Below are 23572 nucleotides of genomic sequence, written 5' to 3'. Positions count from 1 at the left end.
TTTTGTATAGCCCAAAATCACACAGGAAGTGCCGCAATGGGCTTTAACAGGCCCTGCCTTTTGACAGCCCCCCAGCCTTGACTCTCTGAGAAGACAAGGAAAAACTCCCAATAAAAACCTTGTAGGGAAAAATGGAAGAAACCTCGGAAAGGCAGTTTAAAGAGAGACCCCTTTCCAGGTAGGTTGGGCGTGCAGTGGGTGTCAAAAGTAAGGGGTCAATACAATACAATACAATATATATATACTACAACTCCTCTGAAAGCTAACATATATAGCTCTCTCTCTTGACAATTAAGATACATTTAGGGTTCCTATAAAACAGCACTATGTCAGCAATGCTGGTTAACCAATGAAACATGTCAACACTAATCCAGATAGAATGTTTTTTTATTTTTTTTAACAAAATGATAAAAGGCTATTTTGCAAAAATGAGCACACCTTCCTAAAACTGCATAAATAAAACTCAAGTTTTATTCCTGAGGCTAATTATGTCTAATTAATTAAAAGATTAGTTTATGGAACCATCACACTCAAACAGGTGTAATCAATTCACCTTCAAATAATAGTTATGTACAACCCATTAAATGACTTCCAGACATAATGCTGACAATGGAACCACATCGGAGAAAATTGTCCAGAGACCCAAGTAAGGTAATTATTTCATTGTACAAAAGAGGACAAGGCCAAAAGAAGATCAAATAATGACTGTAATTAAGTCAAAATACAGTAGCAAAAATAATATAACTGTGTCACAGACATTCTAAAAATAAAAACACCCTGAAATGTTCAGGTCATCTTTGTAAGCTGTTACCTCCTAATGAGCTGTGGTATGCATGGTTGCCATTAATGTAAGAAGCAATTTCTCTGATGAGACATGCATGGTTGCCACAATTGAAGCATGGTGATGGTAGAGCTCTTACATGGGGATGCAGGAGTTCTAAAAGTGTTGGAGAACTGTACTTCATCAATGGCAACATTAATTCACCGATGTACTTCTTAATGCTGAAAAAAAAAGATGCTACCTTCCTCCACACCCTGACAATTTTTCAATAAGACAATGATACCAAACATTCTTCCAAAGCGACTACTGCTTTGTCAAGGAACCTCATCCCTATGGAGGGCCTGTGGGGAATTCTGAAGACAGACGTTGCATAGCATTCCCCACCGGATATCAAGGAAATCATTCTCCAGGAGTGGAACAGGACAGAAGCGGCAATATGTTTTGAATTAGTGCACCTAATGACAAAACAGATCAAGGCAGTACTAAAAGGTCATGGAGGAAATAGTAAGTACTAGACTATTACATATTTGTAGAATGTGACTTAGGATGTACTCAAATTGCCAAAACTGATTTAATTAATGCCATTGTTAAGTGTGTGAATATGTTTACTAATTTTTTTTAAGTTTCCCATTTAATTTTTCAATTAATACAGCATACTACTGCATTGCAGTAGCTAAATATGTGGTAAATACAATTGATTTCTATAACCTGTTGTTTTTAATGGATAAATGCTTGTTTAATGTAAGTGATAATAAACACAAAAATAATAAATATAAAATAAATGCAATGACATATTTTGTACACTATGCTCTGCAGTTGTAAGTAAAGTTTTTGTAACATTCAGAATTTACTTTATTCCTGTAAAAATGAGATTTTCATCAAGGCTTACTAGTATCAATAACCATTTGACTAAGCAAAGACCACAGAACAAAATTGTACAATTTTCTATGTTTATTGTATACACTGTTAAATAATAAGGGTCAAGAATTAGAAAAAGTGTTTAACACTAGAATCCCTGAAGCCTACGAAAAAAGTCGTAATGTCGGGCCACCTTAAATTCCCTCGCACCTCCTCATCAGTGTCTTTGTTTTGCAAATGTGTCAATCAGCACAAGTAGCCTGTTATTTCATCCCCCACCAATGCAACTTAAGTTGGACAAAAAGTTCCACCAGCTCAAGTCTGTTTATCTGAGTGTGAGGTGCCTGAAATTGTATATGGTAAATAATATATTGTCATTTGGAACACATGAATTTCATTTGTGTTCTGTGTCTAAAATGATCTGGGTAAATGTAGAATGACAAGAAATGCGAGGCAAGAAATGTTGAACACATAGCTAAAACAGAAACTGTTTTCTTGTTATAGTACTAATGAAAAAATGTTGACATGTCCAAATATCAAATAAACAGTTTCACAAAAGGTAAAAGTATAACAAAACAAGTACACTTCTATTCAAGAATATAACTAAAGAAAAAGACATTGGGTTAGGGTACACGATGTTGAAACGACCACTTGGGCGGTGCAGAGGTAAGAACTGCTGTCTCATAATCAAGAGGTTGCGGATTCGATTCCAGGTCCTTCCTACATTTACTGTTTTGAGTAGTGAGCTCTTCTACTTGTTACTATTATTGAATAAAAACATACATTTGATTTGAGTCTGTAACAGGCGGTGTAAATTTATGGTACTGGTAAAGGTTAGCGTTTGTTTTTTTATTATTCAGTTTTATTCTCTCCGTCACGTTCACACCCCTCCCGATCTGACACTGTTATTTTTCACATAAAGACGTGGTTTAACAGAGTTGAAAACAGATGAGGATGAGAGTTCTACATCAGAGAAAGAGAACAGACGCCCACCCCACAAGAAACGCCCACCAACACATAAGAACAATGCAGCTACACCAGGCATAAAGTCAAAAGATGGCACCATTTGGATGCAGCAAAAGGTTGGGTATCATTCTGCAAATTAATCTGCCACACATGTTCCTCAACGAAACAGCAGGGCCTACAGAGCTCGCCAAGGTATCGTGCAAAGTTTTGTTTGCAATTATGTTTTTTGAGGGTCTTTACATGAAAGACATTTATATGTTACTTATATAAAAGCCACATTGAATGTTGTTTACTTATATTTATTTACTTATCTTCCTACGGTGTAAAGTCACAAGTAGACTGCAGAGCTTCCTGTGTTTGACTGAAAAAGGTATGCTGACAAAGTACAATCATTTGTATGAAGACAATGTATAATCTTCACCAAAATTAAAACACAAAGCAATATGTTTTTGAAGAAGAGTGGTCTTGTTTATCATTTCCTTATAGGAGGCTAACAGACACAGATATCACTAAGTTCAAATCCTTAGCTCTCCCTTAGGATTCCTTGTCCCCACCTTGTACATTGTGCAGCACATGCTTGCAATAATCTTTGAAGGACATCCCACTGCTAGGGTGGGTTGAAACTAGGGGTGTGCGATATTGGAAAATAAAAATATCTCGATATTTTCTGGGACTTCGACGATAATGATAATTCCAAGATAATGTAATGTATTATTTGAAATTATATTGAATTATATTTTTGTCATCTATAGCTTTACTTATCAGGTCTTTTTGTATTTTTAACCTAAACTGCATTTTATAGAGGAACCCCAAATTACTCACCAATTGCAATATGAAGCCTATGCCCAAAACAAGGTAGCCTCTTCCAGCTATTAATCCTTAGTGCACTGTCAACATTAGCCCCGCTGTCTGTTGTAATGCAAACCATGGGGTTTTCTCGCAGTGACCATGATGCCAGCGCATCTTTCAGACCTTGCACAATGATGACGCCAGTGTGATCTTGTGGGAAGTAGGATATATGCAAACAGAGGCTTTGCAGTTGCCAGTTTTCGTAAATTAAATGCACCGTTACTGAAAGGTATGGCTCGGATGTTCGGCTTGACCATAAAGCCGTTGTTGTGGCAAAATGTGAAATCTTTTGCAGTTTACGCGTCAGAGTTTGGCAACACGAATCATACAACTTAGGCAGAGCTGTTTGACAGAAATATTTTTGGCCAGGCAGTGTATACCTTGGGTCTAAAGTATTCAAAAGTTGTTTAAAACCATCTCTCTCAACCACTTGAATTGGCACCATATCTTTTGCGATGTAATTGGTGACGGCATTTGTTATGTCATGACATCTGTTGCTTTTCTTGTCGTAAGGCACATTTTTGCAGATTGAGTCAGCTAAAGTTTGCTGAGTGTGTTTTTGCACTTGTACCTTGGTTACTTTAGACTTGTGCTGGACAGTTGACTCCTTAAGCATTTCATATTCTTCGTATTCTGTGCAGTGGTTAGTTCACAAATGGTGAAACAAGTTAGTTGTCAAGCAGTCTTTAACGGCAACCGATTTACCACATAGTATGCAGATTGCCGTCTTTTGAGCAACATCAGTCTTTTCAAAACCAAACCACTGCCATGCAAGTGAGAATGAACCACGTCTGGCAATTAACTCTGACAACGTTGATGGCGAGGCTGTTTTATCACTCATTTTGAGGCAGGAAGCGACGCAACTCGCTTTGCGCACACGCAATGGTCTATACTGTTGCATTAGTGAATGAATTCTGTTTCTTTTTTTTGCAAAGCGAGTTACATACTCGATAATTTAATCTTGCACATCGTTAAAACAGCAATTAAGATATAATCGCAAACGATGTATATCGCACATGCCTAGTTGAAACAATTCTGAATTGGTTGATTTGTGCACTCTCTGGTAATAGAGAAATAGTGTTTCAGAAAAACATTTGGAATCCTTTACTCCTTACTCCAAATTTTGTTTTACAAATCCTCTTCCACAGTCCACATGGATCTATTTTAATTAGGACATGTGATTCTTTCTCTGCAGGCAAGAACAAGAAACCAAAGATGTGTAATTTTAAAAACGTAATATGTATGAGTGGACAATGATGTAAAGGTGACACCGTGGAAGATTCTGAGATTGCACAGTGCCTTACTTGTTTGTTATTTTCTTCTACAAGTACATAAAATACATCTTCCATTTTTGCTTTGAATATTTAAAGAATATGATATTAATGGTATTAGACCCCTTGAAGACATACCTTTTAAAAGTTGTTTCTCAATAAAAAAAAAATTGTTTAGTTTTCTGAAAATCAACCATCATCCTGTCATTGTGTATTAAAAACTGTTATACAAGATTAATATTGATGATTTTTGATATCATAAATATGTAAGAAGTTACTTTTAAGAAGGACAATAATTTAAACCTTATCTATTCATTTAAATCTTTCTTCCACTTTGTAAACCAACTTACTTCTTTATAGACTAATATAATTATGAAACATACTCTGGCATGATAAGACAGAAGGAGGAAACTTACTTTGTGAAGGACAATTGTCCATCACAGAACACTTGCAAATTCACATCCAACCGCACTAAAAATGGGTCCAGTTGGAATAACTAATTTAACTAGAATGCATTACAAATAAAACAGTAGTACTAGGGTGTTGCACCGTGTTAGCCGTTATGAATGTAGAGAAAAGCCAAGCAAAATGACACCTTTTATTGGCTAACTAAAAAGATTCTAATATAACAGTAAAAAAGGAAATTATTGCTGGAGTGGGACAGCTGATCTGTTCTGTTGTGCTCCAGGATAGATCATTGAATTATGTCTACTTTCTGGGAAAAACCCAACCTTAGTTTGAAAATGACATTAGTTACATCATCATAATTTGAAGCTGTTGTGCTCAGTATTAGCTAGTAGATGTTTGCCATTCTGGGAAAATGGTCATCGGCCCAAGAGTTGAAAGGATATGATGCCTGTAACAGAGAATACACCTATTATGATTCTCTGAAGTTGCATGCTGTGCAAATTGTATAGATACAACTATATAGTATCACCATGTACAATGAACACAGACAGATACAAAATAAAATAAATAAAAAATAATATCTCTGTTTCCTTCGAGGGGCTAAGGATCAATTTTCAGGTAGGCCATGAGTCATGGCAGGTGAATTCAATCACAGTTACAACAATGTCAGAAAACAATGTTTTTTTAATTTTTGCATTGTATATATATTGTGATGTATGGCCGGCCGTTCATCCCAGCCAATACCCCCACGCCGCCAGGTGGAGCCCTCCCTGCAGTATGGAGGTGCCCCGAAGACCAGCAGGGCATCATGGACATTGGAGTCTTTATGCACAGCCCTGCTGGATACCATGGGGGCAGTTAGGAGACGCTGCAGGGAGGAACAACGTTTATTTGCCTTACGCCACGGAAGTACGTCTGAGTTACATGGACAAGGGGAATGATGTGCTTCCGGGGTGAAGAAAAGGACTTTTGATCTGACCTGGAAGTGATAGGAGAACACATGGACTGGGGATTGGAACACTTCCGGGTCAGAGAATAACACAGGACTGTGGGAGCTCCCAGACGGAGAGCTGAGCTGGGTGGAAGGGTGACAACGTGTCTGGGAGTGGTGGAGAGTTTATTATTGTGTATTGGGTTTGATTGTATGTATGAGTATTATGGAGAGGAGGGTGCTTTGTGCACTGTGCAGAATAAATATAGTCTACTTTTGGACTTTTATCTGTTGTCTGGCGTCTTGGACAAGGATTCAAGGGAGCGATAGCGCCCCCTATCTGTCACTATATTTATATTTATTTATATATATATATATATATATATATATATATATATATATATATATATATATATATATATATAGTACATACACTACATATAATGTACAGTATATATAAGAATTTTATTCAATGAATGAATTGTAGTTAAGGTGACCTCGGTTAGCTTCCCTGGTCCTACTTGCGTGAAGTTTGCATGTTCTCCCCGCGTCTGTGTGGGTTTGCTCCGGGTGCTCCGGTTTACTTCCACAGTCCAAAGACATGCAGGTTAGGTGCATTGGTGATCCTAAATTGTCCCTAGTGTGTGCTTGGTGTGTGGGAGTGTATGTGTGTGTGTGTGTGTGCCCTGCAGTGGGCTGGCACCCTGCCCGGGATTTGTTCCTGCCTTGTGCCCTGTGTTGGCTGGGATTGGCTCCAGCAGACACCCATGACCCTGTGTTAGAATATTGTGGGTTGGAAAATGACTGACTGACTGAATTGTAGTTCATTAAGATTTTTTAGCAATCTTGCAAGATCAAATAATTTGTTAAATATAAGCAGTAAACAGTGGGATAAAAAACAAAAAAGCTCAACTAAGCTATATACCAACTGAGGAGAAATACATAAACCTCAATCAATCCACAAAACAAAAATGTCTTATATTTGTTTTTAACTAAAATGGCAAAAAGATGCAGAATTTGTCATAATTCACTACCTTAACAGTAATATTTATTAACTGATTTTTAAATACTTACCCATAAAAAACTGTAGTGCAATGTTATGAACTAAAATATGTTCCAGAGGAATTATGCAAAGTTTTCCAAAGTTTGCTGCTAGTTTCAAAGCATCAATTTCCTACAGGATATTGGAGGAGAAAACTGTTGTTATTTAATCTACATTTAAAATGCTGTTGTTTAAAGACAATATCACTGTAAAGTACTGTTCTAAATTACGAGAAAAGAACACTTTTCAAAAGAATACTATGTCTTAAATACAGTACCAGAGCAATGATAAACAATAACAATATAATTAACTTGTTAGACCAGCAAAAATGGTGAAAAACAAGTAAGATATGTGAACATTAACAAGCTAGATTATCCAAAGCTTTAAGGTTAATGATTACATTCAAGTAATGTCTCAAATTTTTTTATACAATATTCAATTAAGAATATAATTCCATTTTTCTTGTTAATGGTCAATTATACTGAATTTACTTGTTTTGCTTTTAAATACTTTGAGTTTTGCAAAAATAACCGAGTATATTATAAAAAGAAACCTCACCTTTCCTGACTGCAATCTTTGTATTCTTGTTTCGCAGACTTTTTTAACAAACATTAGACTATTTATTTGATTCTTTATAAGATTAATATCTGCAATAAAACATGGGATAATTACATAATTAACTACTTATATGCATCATACAGAGAATTGTAAAGTAATAATTGCAAAATATAAAATAAGAAAAACACAACATATAGAGTTATATCTAGAAATATTCCCATTGGCAGACCATTTAGGTTAACTATATCTTGGAGGAACTTAAAAAGTTGTATTAATAGTTTTTTTTTTTGTTTTTTTTTTAAATCATCATAGTTATAAGGAATTATATTTTTGGCATTTAAATACTTTTATGTTTTACTAGAAGAACAGGGGAGATAGAACATACAAGACACATTTCCTGCTTTTCACCATAGTAAATGAAAATGCTAATGTATTTTTCCCTAAATCAAAGCGGGAAAGCTTGTCTGAAAAGGAACAAATATCCAAATTACTGGAATTGGTTACATCTTAGAGTCAAACAAATCATCAAACCTACAAATGCACACCAGTTCAATACTAGTATAAAAACTATAAATTGCTAAATGGCACTTGAAACTGGACTGGAAATCGTTGCTACAGTTATGGGAGAGGAAAATAAAGTGCTATGAAAATGCTGTAAGTTGTAAGTGCTAAAGGTTTATGGAAAAAATTATTGCTGTTGAAATGTGTTGCCTACGAAATTTGGCAGCATTCAAACACAGAAAAGAAAAGACCATGCATAAGAACACATAAAAATTCACTAGAAATAGTTATCCATCCATCCATTATCCAACCCGTTATATCCTAACTACAGGGTCACGGGGGTCTGCTGGAGCCAATCTCAGCCAACACAGGGTGTAAGGCAGGAAACAAACCCCAGGGCGCACACACCCACACACAGACAAGCACACACTAGGGACAATTTAGAATCGCCAATGCACCTAACCTGCATGTCTTTGGACTGTGGAAGGAAACCGGAGCACCCGGAGGAAACCCACACAGACACGGTGAGAACATGCAAACTCCACGTAGGGAGGACCCGGGAAGCGAACCCAGGTATCCTAACTGCGAGGCAGCAACGCTACCCACTGCGCCACCGTGCCAGCCTAGAAATAGTTACATGTTAAAAAAGTGAATTTTTAAAATAGGTTTACATCTATTTGCTAAAAAAGAGAGCTTTGAATTAAATAATGCACTACACTCGTATAGGGGGAAAAAGGGGCATTCTGCATATTAAAAATTCTATTAGGTCAAATGTTTTAATATTTCTCATAATGCACTTCTCAGTTTAAAAAAAGATTACAGAAAAACTGCCAAAAAGATCAGGAGAAGGTATGTGACATCAGATATATTGTTTTGCAAATATTTATTTTGTGCAGTAATTTATTAATGATAAAACATTTACAGTAGTTCATCATTTTAGAAAACACAATAAAATTCAGTGCTGGTATTATTTAACCATATTTTTTACGATTGGCATTTGACATCAATAATCCTAAAGGTAAATATATATGTGGCTTTTTTGTATTACATGTTTCAAGTTCTTTTCTAAAAGGAAACTAAAAAAAATAACATTTTTACAATACCATAAAACACTCAGAATTACAGTAGAATAACTATAAAGGAATTTTTACTGATATTGGATTAAATAAACCTGATTAAAAAATGAAAGTCAAAAAGCATTAAAACAGTCTGTAAATGTATCTATTTGATTAAAGCTATCCCTGCAGCTTCAGGCAGAAAGCAAAAGCTTACCCTGGATAATTATATGAATTATATTCAACTCTTACAATTATTATAAAGCTTGATTAGATTTCCCAAAGTAATTGTTTTGATCCTAAAAAGGATTTCTCAGATGACTGAACAAGTTAACACTTGAAGAATTTCCGGCTCCAGGATACTCCTTAAAAGCCAGGAGATTAATATTCTCTTTAGGATATAAGAATGTTTAAAATTTGTTTGATCATGTTTTACTTTATCAATTGTTGCCAAATGAAACTAAAAAAGCAGACCTACAAGTGATTAGTATCTGACATGAATTTAGCTTAATTTTCTTACTCGCATACAGCTTTAATTGTGGGTGGTGTCAACGATATACTAAAACGAGTTTGTACATGTGGTCTGCTTCATGTAGAAGAAGAATGAAAACAAAATAAAAAGCTACTGAGGGAGTAAATACAGTAATATTTAAGTAATATCTTCCATCTAGGTAACGCACAAGCATAACATATGCACAGGACCATAAATAGCTGGGGAAAAAAATCTTATAAGACTTAAACAGTTTAGTATTTGGGAAGTGAAAAATTATATTTTCACAATTATGGCAAATAATCATTCACCTCAGATTTGGAAATTATTTTTCTCATAGACTTGCGCAATAATTCTTCTGAGGGAAACTTAAATCCTCTCTTCCAAGTTTTCCACGTAAAACAGTTTGTGTTAAGAACACTATGGAGCAAATTGGAATTGGTACTTGATTGATGAAAGATGAATAAACTAACTTTAATGAATGCAGTCTACTTACAACTCTGATCATGACCTACAATATAATTTTAGAAAATGTAAAGTCTTCATAGTTGACACTGGCTGGAAAATTGTTTGCACCAATGACACACATAATGGTCCATGTTTCAATCACGGCTTATCGCCAGGTAACATTCACGATTTCCAGTGGTGGTATGTCCTATCGTCTTTCTCTTTCATTTTTCTGTCATATAGTATAGGTAGCTGATCCTTATTGGAAATGTAAGAGTATTCTATCTTGTAAAGTTAAGTTTTGGCAATGAGGTGGAAAGTTTCATTACTTTCACAGTGCAATACTGCATATCAGTAGTGTAAATAAGCTAAAAAAGTCAAAAGCTATCAAATTATTATTGAAACTGTACCGTTCATGAACCTAGCCACACACTTCATCATGAAAGGCTTTTGTGTATTGTGAGAAAGAGTAAAATGGAAAGGGAAGCTGGACTGCTTTAAAAATGTTTTAAAAAGAGAGTTTTTTTTTATTTTATTTTTAATTCTTGTGGGACCTCATTAAAATCAACTGCAAGCCACAAGAGAATATACTATGAATAATATAAACAACAATAACAATGAAAGTTTCTGAACAAAATAAATGTATGCTTGACAAAAAACAATATTTGACTTCAAGATCATCAAATGTATCCTATAAAAAAGGGGAACATATGAAAATCAAAGTAACAGATTCACAAGTAACAATACAAATTACAAATACTATGTCTGCGCAATTCACATATTACAGAAGTCATTCTGAGAAGCCCTTCTGATGCTACTTATGTTAAAATAGAATAGAAGCATTTGCTATTTAAAGCAGAACTAAATGCTTATCCTTATTATTATTTTGCATATTAAAACTTGACATGGCATGCCATACCATGTAATCTCTTTTTTCTGCCAACAATCTGTATAATCATTCTTGCTTTCTTTATTATCTCTGTTGAATAATGTTAATAGTCTTTGTTATTTATATATTACTTACTGAAAGAAGAGTAAGAGGTCGTAAGATAAATTTTAGGGATATTATACAATTAATTTAAAATTACAAAGCTGAATCATACACAAGTCAGATTACGAAACTGAATGTCTGGCAGCATGAGATAACATGTATGGTCACTTTATCTTATTATACCAATGTGTGATCTTCTGTCTTACCATTTTAACTCTACCTATATATTCTATTGATCATGTCAATAATAATAATAAACAATTTGCTCAAATGTATCTTACAAGGAATGCTTTTAAAGTTTTGCAATATGGAACAATTTATGAATATTATACATAAGTTTCTCTTAAAATGTTAAAACAGTTACAGTGGTGTGAAAAACTATTTGCCCCCTTCCTGATTTCTTATTCTTTTGCATGTTTGTCACACAAAATGTTTCTGATCATCAAACACATTTAACCATTAGTCAAATATAACACAAGTAAACACAAAATGCAGTTTTTAAATGATGGTTTTTATTATTTAGGGAGAAAAAAAATCTAAACTTACATGGCCCTGTGTGAAAAAGTAATTGCCCCCTGAACCTAATAACTGGTTGGGCCACCCTTAGCAGCAATAACTGCAATCAAGCGTTTGCGATAACTTGCAATGAGTCTTTACAGCTCTGGAGGAATTTTGGCCCACTCGTCTTTGCAGAATTGTTGTAATTCAGCTTTATTTGAGGGTTTTCTAGCATGAACCGCCTTTTTAAGGTCATGCCATAGCATCTCAATTGGATTCAGGTCAGGACTTTGACTAGGCCACTCCGAAGTCTTCATTTTGTTTTTCTTCAGCCATTCAGAGGTGAATTTGCTGTTGTGTTTTGGGTCATTGTCCTGTTGCAGCACCCAAGATCGCTTCAGCTTGAGTTGACGAACAGATGGCCGGACATTCTCCTTCAGGATTTTTGGTAGACAGTAAAATTCATGGTTCCATCTATCACAGCAAGCCTTCCAGGTCCTGAAGCAGCAAAACAACCCCAGACCATCACACTACCACCACCATATTTTACTGTTGGTATGATGTTCTTTTCTGAAATGCTGTGTTCCTTTTACGCCAGATGTAACGGGACATTTGCCTTCCAAAAAGTTCAACTTTTGCCTCATCAGTCCACAAGGTATTTTCCCAAAAGTCTTGGCAATCATTGAGATGTTTCTTAGCAAAATTGAGACGAGCCCTAATGTTCTTTTGCTTAACAGTGGTTTGCGTCTTGGAAATCTGCCATGCAGGCCATTTTGCCCAGTCTCTTTCTTATGGTGGAGTCGTGAACACTGACCTTAATTGAGGCAAGTGAGGCCTGCAGTTCTTTAGACGTTGTCCTGGGGTCTTTTGTGACCTCTCGGATGAGTCGTCTCTGTGCTCTTGGGGTAATTTTGGTCTGCCGGCCACTCCTGGGAAGGTTCACCACTGTTCCATGTTTTTGCCATTTGTGGATAATGGTTCTCACTGTGGTTCGCTGGAGTCCCAAAGCTTTAGAAATGGCTTTATAACCTTTACCAGACTGATAGATCTCAATTACTTCTGTTCTCATTTGTTCCTGAATTTCTTTGGATCTTGGCATGATGTCTAGCTTTCGAGGTGCCTTTGGTCTACTTCTCTGTGTCAGGCAGCTCCTATTTAAGTGATTTCGTGACTGAAACAGGTGTGGCAGTAATCAGGCCTGGGGGTGGCTACGGAAATTGAACTCAGGTGTGATACACCACAGTTAGGTTATTTTTTTAAAAAGGGGGCAATTACTTTTTCACACAGTAGGTTTGGATTTTTTTTCTCCCTAAATAATAAAAAACATCATTTAAAAACTGCATTTTGTGTTTACTTGTGTTATATTTGACTAATGGTTAAATGTGTTTGATGATCAGAAACATTTTGTGTGACAAACATGCAAAAGAATAAGAAATCAGGAAGAGGGCAAATAGTTTTTCACAAAACTGTATCTCTAGTAATAACAGTCCTTGGTATAAGACACTATAACCCTAAATGCTAAACTAACAAGAAAATACCCATTACAATCTAAAAGAAAGCAATCAAACTAAATGAGCTACTAAAACAAAGTTTAAAATGTGATCATAAATATAAAAATTAGACTTACCATCACCAGCAGTGTCTAATGAACGGAGATACTGTAACTCTTCTATTGCTTTATCTTTCACAGCTTCCAGTTCTCCAACTTTATCAGATAATTTAAGAATGTTCATAAAGGCCTCATGTTTACAACTAGAGTCACGAATCTGTTAATGGAAACGGACAGTAGCAAATGGTGCATCTTTTTTTTAATAAAAAATAAATTTTATATTTATATTATATATATATATATCTTACATACATATATATTTATTTATATATATGCTACTATGAACTACATCTTTACAAGCTTCTCATAATAAAATCTGAAATGTATACTGCATAAATACCTTTAAAGATCTGTATATCAATAACTCATTAACATCTGCTGAAAACTTCAGCACACGTAAAATCTATACCAATAATATCTCCATTATATTCTATGTGAATAAATTATAACTTTATACCTGTAACAATTTTTGCCTATGCATGTTAGTGAAGCAGAACTGAACTTTGCTTTGCCACACTGCCGGGTAATATGATCACTAAAATTGTACATAATTAATTTAACGAAAACACTATACAATGTTATTTGCTTTCTGTTAGCTTTATTGTACTGCTCAGTTTCAGCCTTTCTTTCTCCTCCCACAAGTTTTACCGGCAACAATGTGTTTCACTTTATGTATAAATGTGTTTTATGTAACTTGCTTTAATGTTATATCAGATTTATACTTACAGAAGAAACTAATAGGAAAAAAACATCAGTTATTTTACCTGTCAGCTTCAAAACTAACTTTCATTCCCAGGTTTAAACCATTTCATCTCTGGAAACTTTAAACCATCAGAATAAATTTTGACGAGAAAAGGTCATTCAAACAAGCAAAGCTTGCCAAACTAATCCATCTAATTTCTCCAAAATTACTACTCTCTACCACAGTATTTGGTAAAATACACTACAATGGTTCTTTGAGTGAAGAAAAACTTATTAACACTCATGTACACTTTACCCTTAAGTTTTCAACTGTGCCCCTGTGTTCCTGCAGAACTCATATTAAAATAATGGTCTGGATCTACTGTACTAATTTCTTTGATTTTAAAACTTCTAACAGGTCACCTCTTAATTTCTGTTTGCTTAAACTAAAAAGGTTGAACTCTGGCAATCGATCTAGTAGAATATTAAATGTTCCTCCCAGGTAAGAATCTTCTCTCTCCATCCTGCGCAAATGTCCTCACCTTATATCTTTTCAAAGATACAAAGATATCTGCTTGGTTTTTCAACCCCTGGAAGTGCCCATCTTGCAAAAATGGCATTTTCTCAAACTGTTTGACTGCCATTGAGAGCTTTCTTTTCTTTCTCTCTCTCAGAGGGTCTTGACAGGCTATGTCTCTATAACAACCAAAGCATCCTTTACTTCCTAGCAACCAATCATTTATTAAAAAAAAAAAATAATATATATATATATTTTTTTTTTTAAATCATACATTTTTAAAATAGAAATTCTTACCATCCACACAATATACTGGTTTATATAGTCTGGATCACTAAGTTGATTAATTAGTGGAAGAAGAATTCCCCTAGCAAGGATTTCCTGAGAAAAAGAAGGAGGAGGAAAAAAAAAAACCTTTAGCTATGGCAAAATATGTAAACTCCACTAAAAATTCAAGTTACATGCTTTAGTAAAATGTAATGGAGAAAATAAAAATATAATGTGAAGCACTTAGTTTTTAGATTAATACTGATAAAAAATATCTAGGATTTTTCTGCATTTGGCAACTTGGTATTACTTGATTTAAAAAAAAAACAATACTGAAAATTAAAATAGAATTGGTATTTACATTTCAATTATCACCTTAAAACTCAGTAATACTAAGAAATATAGTTATTGTATGATTCTATAACATGGAGACAAACAACATACAGATAAGGTAAAATTATAAATAGAAATGTAAGACATTACTAATTTCATACATTAAATGAGTTTAAAAAGTTCTCCAAATTATTCTCTCTTTGAAAGTTGGTCATAAAACAATTGTTATACTGTTTTACTTTTATATAACAAAAAACATTTCACAACTCTTAAGCTTCACAGAAAAAAGTGCATCCTTTCAAGATACTGCAAGATTTACATTTATTCATTCATTTTCATGAACACACTTGGGAAGGCAAGATTTAAAATGCCAAAAATATTTACAAGTCTAAAAGAAAAAACATGCAACAGTATACAAGGATTTCATCTTTAACAGCAATACAATAATGTGATGTGCTACTAAAACAAAATGATACTTTTCTCAGACTTTGACACATTTATTCACATCTATTCAGAATTGGCTTTTTTGTGACAAAGCATAATCCCATCTCTTCTGTAGTAAATGTTAACATTACATATGTGGATCTTTAAAAGTAGAAAAATAATTTTGAGTCTGCTTGGCATGACACAGTAAACAGGCTAGACACCTTATATTATCTATCATATATGCCTTAAATTTAAATAAATAAAAAAAAAATGTTACTGGATTGCAAATGACATGTCAATGTAATGTTTCAATACAGTACTTTTATTGCAAACACAATGTCAAGAACAATAAAGGAAAGATAATATTAGTTGCTTGAAGGTCAAAGTCTGAAATATACTTTTGTAAGCATTCAGATCTTAAATATTGTTTAAATATTGTTTGGCTGAAAGACCTTCTGCTATAACAGCAGCAAATAGCTTTTTAAAGCTGGTTACAACAGATTTTATCCCATTCCTCTTGGTTGATTTAATATAGCTCGTCCAGGTTTCAATAACTACCATTTTCAAATCACGCCAAAGATCCAAATGGGGCAAAGTTTGGGAAATTTATTCAGGCACTTATGAATACTCACTGTTTATTCATGTGTCACTTTAGCGTTGCCTTGGATTTGTGCACTAAATCACCACCACTCTTAAAGGTTAATTAGCTCTCAAGTTTCAGCTTTCCAGTATGCTGAAGCAAGCTCACTTGCAATATTTTCTAGTACTGTATTTAATCTGTTTTCAACTTCAACTCTAATAAGTGGCCAAGTCACTGCTGCATGATATGATAGTACCATGATTATACTTCATTGTAGGCCTGCTGTTTTTGTGTCACAGATATTGTTAGGTTTAAAATTTTATCTCAATAAAATGAATTCTTCAACTCATCTGTTTGTCCAATCTTTCCTCAATATATAAGTTCTCTTGTGTTTTCTCCCAAACTCCAGGTGGGCATAAAAATGCTGATGATTAACTGTTTTTATTTTGCCATTCTTTCCTACAGGTCAGTGTTAAACAAGCAGAAAAACAATAACAAAATAAAAAAAAATAGCTAACACATGACCCAGTTACCTGCTCCTATTATTCAATATCTGAAAATAAAGAAAGGTGAAGGTCTATGTAATGCTGACCTCCTCAGTTTCACAGAACATTTTCACTGTGTTATTAGAAAAAAAGAAACATTTTTGGAAGCCACTGAACCAAATAACAGGTTTAATTAACAACAAGAATTGGCTGCTACTTAAGAAACTGATTGGAGTAAAGTTGGTTGAAGTTAAAGGCACCAACTTAGGTGGTCACAATTTATGTGTCATATTTTTTTGGGTGCCATTAAAAAATATGAAATAATTTGGAATACTGCATCTTAAATAAAAAGTTTATTAAAAAGAAGAGAAAAAAAGTTAATTAGCAACAAAATTGGTCATCAATTAAGAAAAGGGTTAGAATGAAAACCCAAGAGCACCAGAGTTGGAGAACTCTGTGCTAGAACTAGGGTACAGTGGCACAGTTCACCAAATTTACTATATATTTATATAAAGAATAAGATACCAACATCCCTAGTACTTTATTAAAACATAAAGAAAAATAAAAACTTTAATGGCAGCTGAAAAAAACCTGTACATGTTAAGGCAATGTAATATGACATTCCTTATAATTTCACAAATATAAAAAACCTGCTTTCACAGAGAACAGCTTCACAAAGGATAACTGCTCTTTATAATTCATGGTCTTGACCGCAATGACATCATGCTTGCTCTATGATTCAGATCTAGTTTTAGATAAGAATGGAAACTGTGTAAGTTACATTGGCTTCATTTTACATTTTAGCAAGACAAAAGAAGTGAATGTATGCCATCTCTAAAAAAAAGTCCTACTCTGTCAACCTTATTCCAGTCAAAGTGAAAAAGTAAGAAGTTAGAGTAAGATAAATGAAATTAATAAGATGCTTATTGCATTTCAAGAGTGGCTGCGTTGATTTCAATTCTTTTTTACTTTTCTCACAAGTGATCTGAGTGAAAAATAATTAAGCCAACGCAGTCATTGGAACAAAACAGAATTAACAAAAAATAGAAATATAAATCACATGTAGTGGAATGGCATTCTGTCCTACACCGGTTCTTAATACATGTCACCCGCTCCTGTAAAAGGCACAGGTTCCTTGTGGCTTTGTTCTTATACGTATTTGTTTCTCCTTTAATATATGTCATGCCTAAAACAACCTCATTCAATAAGGATGTTAACAGAAAACTTTCAGTCTTTTAATAAAAATAAAGAACTACATAAATGAAAAAAACAGTGGATGCAGAGTAGACCTTAATGCTCATTCAGGTAAAACTGCAAAGTGCCTATTGTTGCAATCAGTAGAGAGCCAGCTTTAAGTTCCTATACTTTGCTTACCCACCGCTTGACTCCACTTCCAGACGAAATCAATCCTTTTCTTTGTTTGTACAGTATCTCCAAAAATTTCTTTGAAGCATGACATACTTTTCATTATAATAAAGACAAATCATTAGGCCAGTGTAAAACAAATAACATTTTTCACCTTTAATACAAAAAAAGCCTTTGCTTTACTGTTTAAATTGGAGGTGATCAAATGTGCTCATGCAGAGCTGTGTTTAATTTGCTTATGCTTGATGAAGTGGATGGTAAAAAAAACACACATGGCTGTGATATTTGGCTATATATTGTAAGATAGCAGAAGTGCATTAATTCATATATTGCATTTTCTATACTCCTCTGCTGCAGAAAAGAATAGCAGTTTTGTTGTTTTTGTGTTTTTTTTAGGAAAACAATGTAATATATTCACTGCTGAAATCCAATACTTAAGAAAGCTATTTTAAAATATGATTTTTAGTAATGCATTCATTAAAAAATTGTAAAACGCATAACATATTGTTTGGGACAAAGGCACATTTTTCCTTGATTTACCACTCTGCTCCACAGTTTAAAATTACACATCAAGAAATGATTAAACTGCAAATATTTGTATACATTTCGGTCACACCATGTAAGTAGAAATTACACTTTTTATACATGTGTCACCCCCATTTCAGGCCACCAAAATGTTTGGGAAAACTGGAGTCACAGGTGTTTATGATTACATAGGAGGTGGGATTCATTGCTTCATTAGTGCAAGCATAAGATAACTAGGCTGACTTCTACCCTTTGGAGTTTAAATTTGCCTTGTTCAACATGTGGACAAGAGCTGTGCCAATGAAAGTCAAAGAAGCAACCATAAGACTGAAAAACAAGAATAAAACCATTAGAGACAACTGTAAAACTGTAGAATTACATAATCAACTATATGGAATATCATCAAAAAGAAAGAATGCTCTGTTGAGCTCAGTAATCACAAAGGGAGTAGCAGGCCAAAAAAGACTTCCACTGCTGATGATAGAATAATCCTCAATATGGTAAGGAAAAACTCCCAAACAACTGTCTGACAGATCAGAAACAGTCCTCAGGAGGCAGATTTGTTAGAAGACTTCATGAACAGAAATACAGATGCCACACTGCAAGATGCAAAGCACTAATTTGCCACAGAACCAACATGACTAGATTCCTATTTCCTCAAAAATATTTAAAAGAGCCAGCAGAATTGTGAAAAATGGTCTTGCAGGCAGACGAGGCAAAGACTAACTTGTATCAGAGTGAAGGCAAGATCAAACTGTTGAGACGATAAGGTACTGCCCAAATCCAATGCATACCACCTTATCTGTTAAACATGGTGGTGGGGCTGTTATGGTTTGGGCAGGTATGGCTGCCACGGGTACTGGCACACTTATCTTCATTGATGATGTAACTGCTGACGACAGTTGCACAATGAATTCTGAGGTGTGCAGAACCACCTTACCTGCTCAAGTTCCCATAAATGCTTTTGAACTCACTGGACAGCGCTTCATCCTACAACAAGAAGATAATGATCCCAAACATAATGCTAAGGTAACATAGGAGTTTAAAGTTAAAAAATGGAATATTATTAAATGGCCAAGCCCCTTACCCACTTTAAATCCAATTGAGCAAGCTTTCCATATGCTGAAGGGAAAACATAAGGGGAATAACCCCCAAAACAAGTAGGAGCTAAAGATGGCTGCAATAGAGACTGGTCGAGTATCACCAGAACAGATATTCAGCCCCTGGTGATGTCTATGAATCATAGATTTCAAGTAGTCATTTCATGCTAGGGATATGCAACATAGTACTAAATATGGCTGCTTTAATATACCCACCATTGCTATGTTACAAACATTATGGTGCCCTGAAATGGGGGAGACCATATATAAAAAGTGTTTTGATTTCAGGATACATGATGTGATTGAAATGTATACAAATACCCTTAAATTTAATGTTTGATTTTTAATTTTAAACTGTGAAGCAGAGGGGTAAATCAAGGAAAAAATGTGTCTTTGTCCTACACATCATAAAGGGTATTGTATATTTTATTTAACACAATTCATAAATATTTCAAGATAGGTTTTAATTATGAAAATGGTAACTTTCAACAAATGTTTCTAAATAAATTAGAATATAGATTGGATCACTGCAATTGCTTACCCTTAAAAAATATCTCATATTCTTGTTATGGAAGTCTCCAGAAGGTAGCAATAAATACAGTAAAACTTCACAGAGATCACGCAAAAAACCTTAATTTAGGAAAGAGGGAAAAAAAAACACACATACACAAACTTGTTAGACAAGTCTAACCAAAAGTACAGAAGGAATTAAAAATGTTAAATTAGAAACACTGGTTAAAAACATATTTTTGTCATTTAATGTATAATAATCATAAAATAAACAATATCTCAAAATATTTCTTTAACAACATACTCAAACACTTCTGATATTCTTGTTAGTTGAGACAAAAATTAAAGACAAAATTTTTCTTTCTTCTTTGTAAAGTTTACAACAATGTCTACGCAGAAAATAATATCCGTATAGTAATAAGACCCTGTATATAATTATTACAAATGCTTGTGCCTCTGAGTATGTTTTTCCTTTTTCCATGCTTAAAAATTCAAAGCAAATACTAGTAGAAATTACCAACATAAAAGATAATTCTAAATAAAACAAATGGTTTAACGTGAGAAATAAATGCAAAGGAGTTACAGATTTGGTAATGTGTAAATCAGTATAGAGATAATTATTACAGAAACGCAAAACTTTCTCCTCCAAATTCCAGTTTCACTTCTACAATCACACCACCACGTCAGGTATGAATAGTCTTATCACTTTCCTGCACTATAAATAAGAATAAATAAAAAAAAGTACAATACATTTTATTATACAGTTCAAATTCATTTAATAGCTACAATAAAGAATGATCTGCAAATAGTTCAAGTAATTCAAATCTTCAACTGATAAATTTAAACTGCCTGTATAGCAAAGCTGTTGACTAATTACCTTGTATTTATACAGCGTACCCTACCACTAACAAACTCTAGAATTCACAGTGCCATGCAGAAATATATTCTCCCTTTTAAAATTTTCTCTACTGTTGCATATATTCGACACTAAAAGGCTTTATGACTTCAACCAGAATCTAATCTTACAAAAAGGTTACCTGAATGAACAAGTAACTTGTTTCCTCTAGTCATTTATTGAATGAATTAAGTTATATAACATCCAATGGCAACATACAGAAAACGAACACCTATAAAATAAAACCTACTATAATAAATGGCTGCATCAAATTTACCTGCAATAAAAACAGCCAAATGCTACTTAGAATATTAGGTTTTCACATCATTGTAGGGGAATTTTAATCCACTCTTCCTCGTAAAAAGTGATTATTCCAGAAACACTGGTAGGTTTCAAGCATAAATTAAACATTTATCGTCCTATCATGAATTGCTTTTGGGTTTTGGGCTAAACTTTGAATTTGCCTGTTCAAACCTATTCATTTTGATTCTTTTCCTACATTCTGATGCCAACTTGCTTTAACTTTTTGGATCATTGCCTTCTGTAAGTCCCAACTATGCTTATGCTTGTGGATAGATGACCAAACATTCTTCTCATTAAGAATTTTCTATGAGAAACTTGTGGTTCCTTCAATAATGCCTAGTCGTCCAGACCCCAAAGCATCCCCACACCTCACACTACCTTCGCAATGGTTTGACTGAGGGTATTACATTCTATCTATGTCTATATCAGACATAATAGGCACCATGCCTAAAAAGTTTCACTTTAGTCCCATCTGTCCATAACCATCATTCAATATTTTCGTAGTCCTTCTGGTAGGTAAGAGACAAACATTTAACACTAGAATCCCTGAAGCCTATGAAAAAACTTGTAATCCTGGGCCACCTTAAATACCTTTGCACCTCTCTATTAGCCTCTTTTGTTTTGCAAATGTGTGGATCAGCACAAAAAGCAAGCATCCTGCTAACCCATCCCCCCCACCGTCACAGCTCAACTCTGGCAAAATGTTCTCCCAGCTCAAATCTGTTTATATCGATGTGAGGTGACTGGAGTTGTACAGGGTAAATAATAAATTGTTATTTGAAACACATGCATTTCATGTGTGTTTCATGTCTGCAACGATCTGGGTAAAAGTACAGTAGGATGACAGAAAATGTGAGGCAAGAAATGTTGAACACATACCTAAAACAGAAAATTTTTCATGTTATAGTACTAATGGGGAGGGTTAGGTCAGGAAGGACATCCAGTGTAAATTTTGCCAAATCGAAAAAGTACTAATGACAAAACACTTTCTTAAAAGATACACGTATAACAAAACAAGAGCGGTTCTATTCAAGACTATAACTGAAGAAAAAGAAATTGGCTTAGGGTACGACACTGACACGACCGCTTGGGTGGTGCAACAGTAAGAACTTGTGACTCATAATCAAGAGGTTGCTGGTTCAATTCCATTCGCTTCCAAGAATTACCGTTTTCTGTAGTGAGCTGCCCTAATTGTTACTATTATAGAAGAAAAACATACATTTGATCTGAGTCTGTAACAGCCGGTGTAATTTTATGGTACTTGTAATGGTTAACTTTTTTTTATTTTATTATTATTCAGTCTTTTTCTCTCAGTCGCGCTCCCCCCGATCTAACACTACTGTTTTCAGATAAATCATGCTATAACAGAGGTGAACTCGGATGAAGGTGAGGGTTCTACATCTGAGAAAGAGAACAGAAGGCTTCCCCGCAAGGAACATCAAGTCACACATAAGAACAACGTAGCTGTTTTTTTTTTTTTTTTTAAATTCTGTCTTTTTCTCTCAGTCACGTTCACACTCCCCCCGATCTCACACTGCTGTTTTCAAATAAAGATGTGCTATAACAGAGGTGAACTCAGATGAGGATGAGGGTTGTATTTTGGAGAAACAGAACAGAATCCCTCCCCACAAGAAGCATCCATTCACACATAAGAACAATGCAGCTGCACCAGGCATAAAGGCGAATGATGGCACTGTTTGGATGCAGCAAGAGGTTGGCCGTCATCCTGCCAGACTCATGTCCTTCAACAAAAAAGAAGGGCTTACAGAGCTTGGTATCGTGCAAAGATCTGTTTGTGATTATGTTTTTGATGGTCTTTATTTAAAAAGCATTTTTATGTTACTTATATAAAAGCCAGATCAAATGTTATTTACCTTGGTTTATGTACTTATCTTCCTACAGTGTAAAGTCACAAGTAGACTACAGAGCTTCCTGTGTTTGATCAACATGGGCATACTGACAAAGTATAAGTGCAATGCCACTCCTTATTCAGGAAAAGATTCCAGTCGTCTCACAGGCAAAATACTTTCCAAGACTAAGGTCATAAAGCTTAAGGGGCCATTTCTGGACAAAAGAAGAACCATAACAACAGTTAAGTAAAGTGCAACAGAAGCTTCCACCTGCAGCTCAAGTCATTCGCGTACTGAAGAAGCATTGCACATGTACTTTGTCAGCATGCCTGTGTCGATCAAATACAGGAAGCTCTACAGTCTACTTGTAACTTTTCACTGTAGGAAGATAATTACATAAATCAAGGTAAATAGGTAAATAACATTCGATCTAGCTTTTATATAAGTAACATAAAAATGTTTTTTTATATAAAGACCATC

At 34.5% G+C, this 23572-nt stretch overlaps 1 protein-coding gene across 3 annotated transcripts in view; it reads right to left on the bottom strand.

Moving 5' to 3' along the window:
- snx13 (sorting nexin 13) overlaps positions 1–23572 on the bottom strand; it is a 220710-nt gene that overhangs the window by 88988 nt on the left and 108150 nt on the right. For all 3 annotated transcript variants that reach the window (XM_039736162.1, XM_039736163.1, XM_039736164.1), the window contains exons 8-12: positions 20076–20164; positions 14751–14834; positions 13274–13412; positions 7665–7753; positions 7139–7238 (exon numbers count right to left, since the gene is read on the bottom strand). In XM_039736162.1, coding sequence (XP_039592096.1) covers positions 7139–7238; positions 7665–7753; positions 13274–13412; positions 14751–14834; positions 20076–20164 — 501 coding nt within the window. The remainder of the gene's footprint in view (positions 1–7138; positions 7239–7664; positions 7754–13273; positions 13413–14750; positions 14835–20075; positions 20165–23572) is intronic.

Source organism: Polypterus senegalus, chromosome 15, assembly GCF_016835505.1.
Source record: "Polypterus senegalus isolate Bchr_013 chromosome 15, ASM1683550v1, whole genome shotgun sequence".
Lineage (NCBI taxonomy): Eukaryota > Metazoa > Chordata > Cladistia > Polypteriformes > Polypteridae > Polypterus > Polypterus senegalus.
The sequence above is the reverse complement of the archived record's forward strand: the minus strand, read 5'-3'. Positions and strand labels throughout refer to the sequence as shown.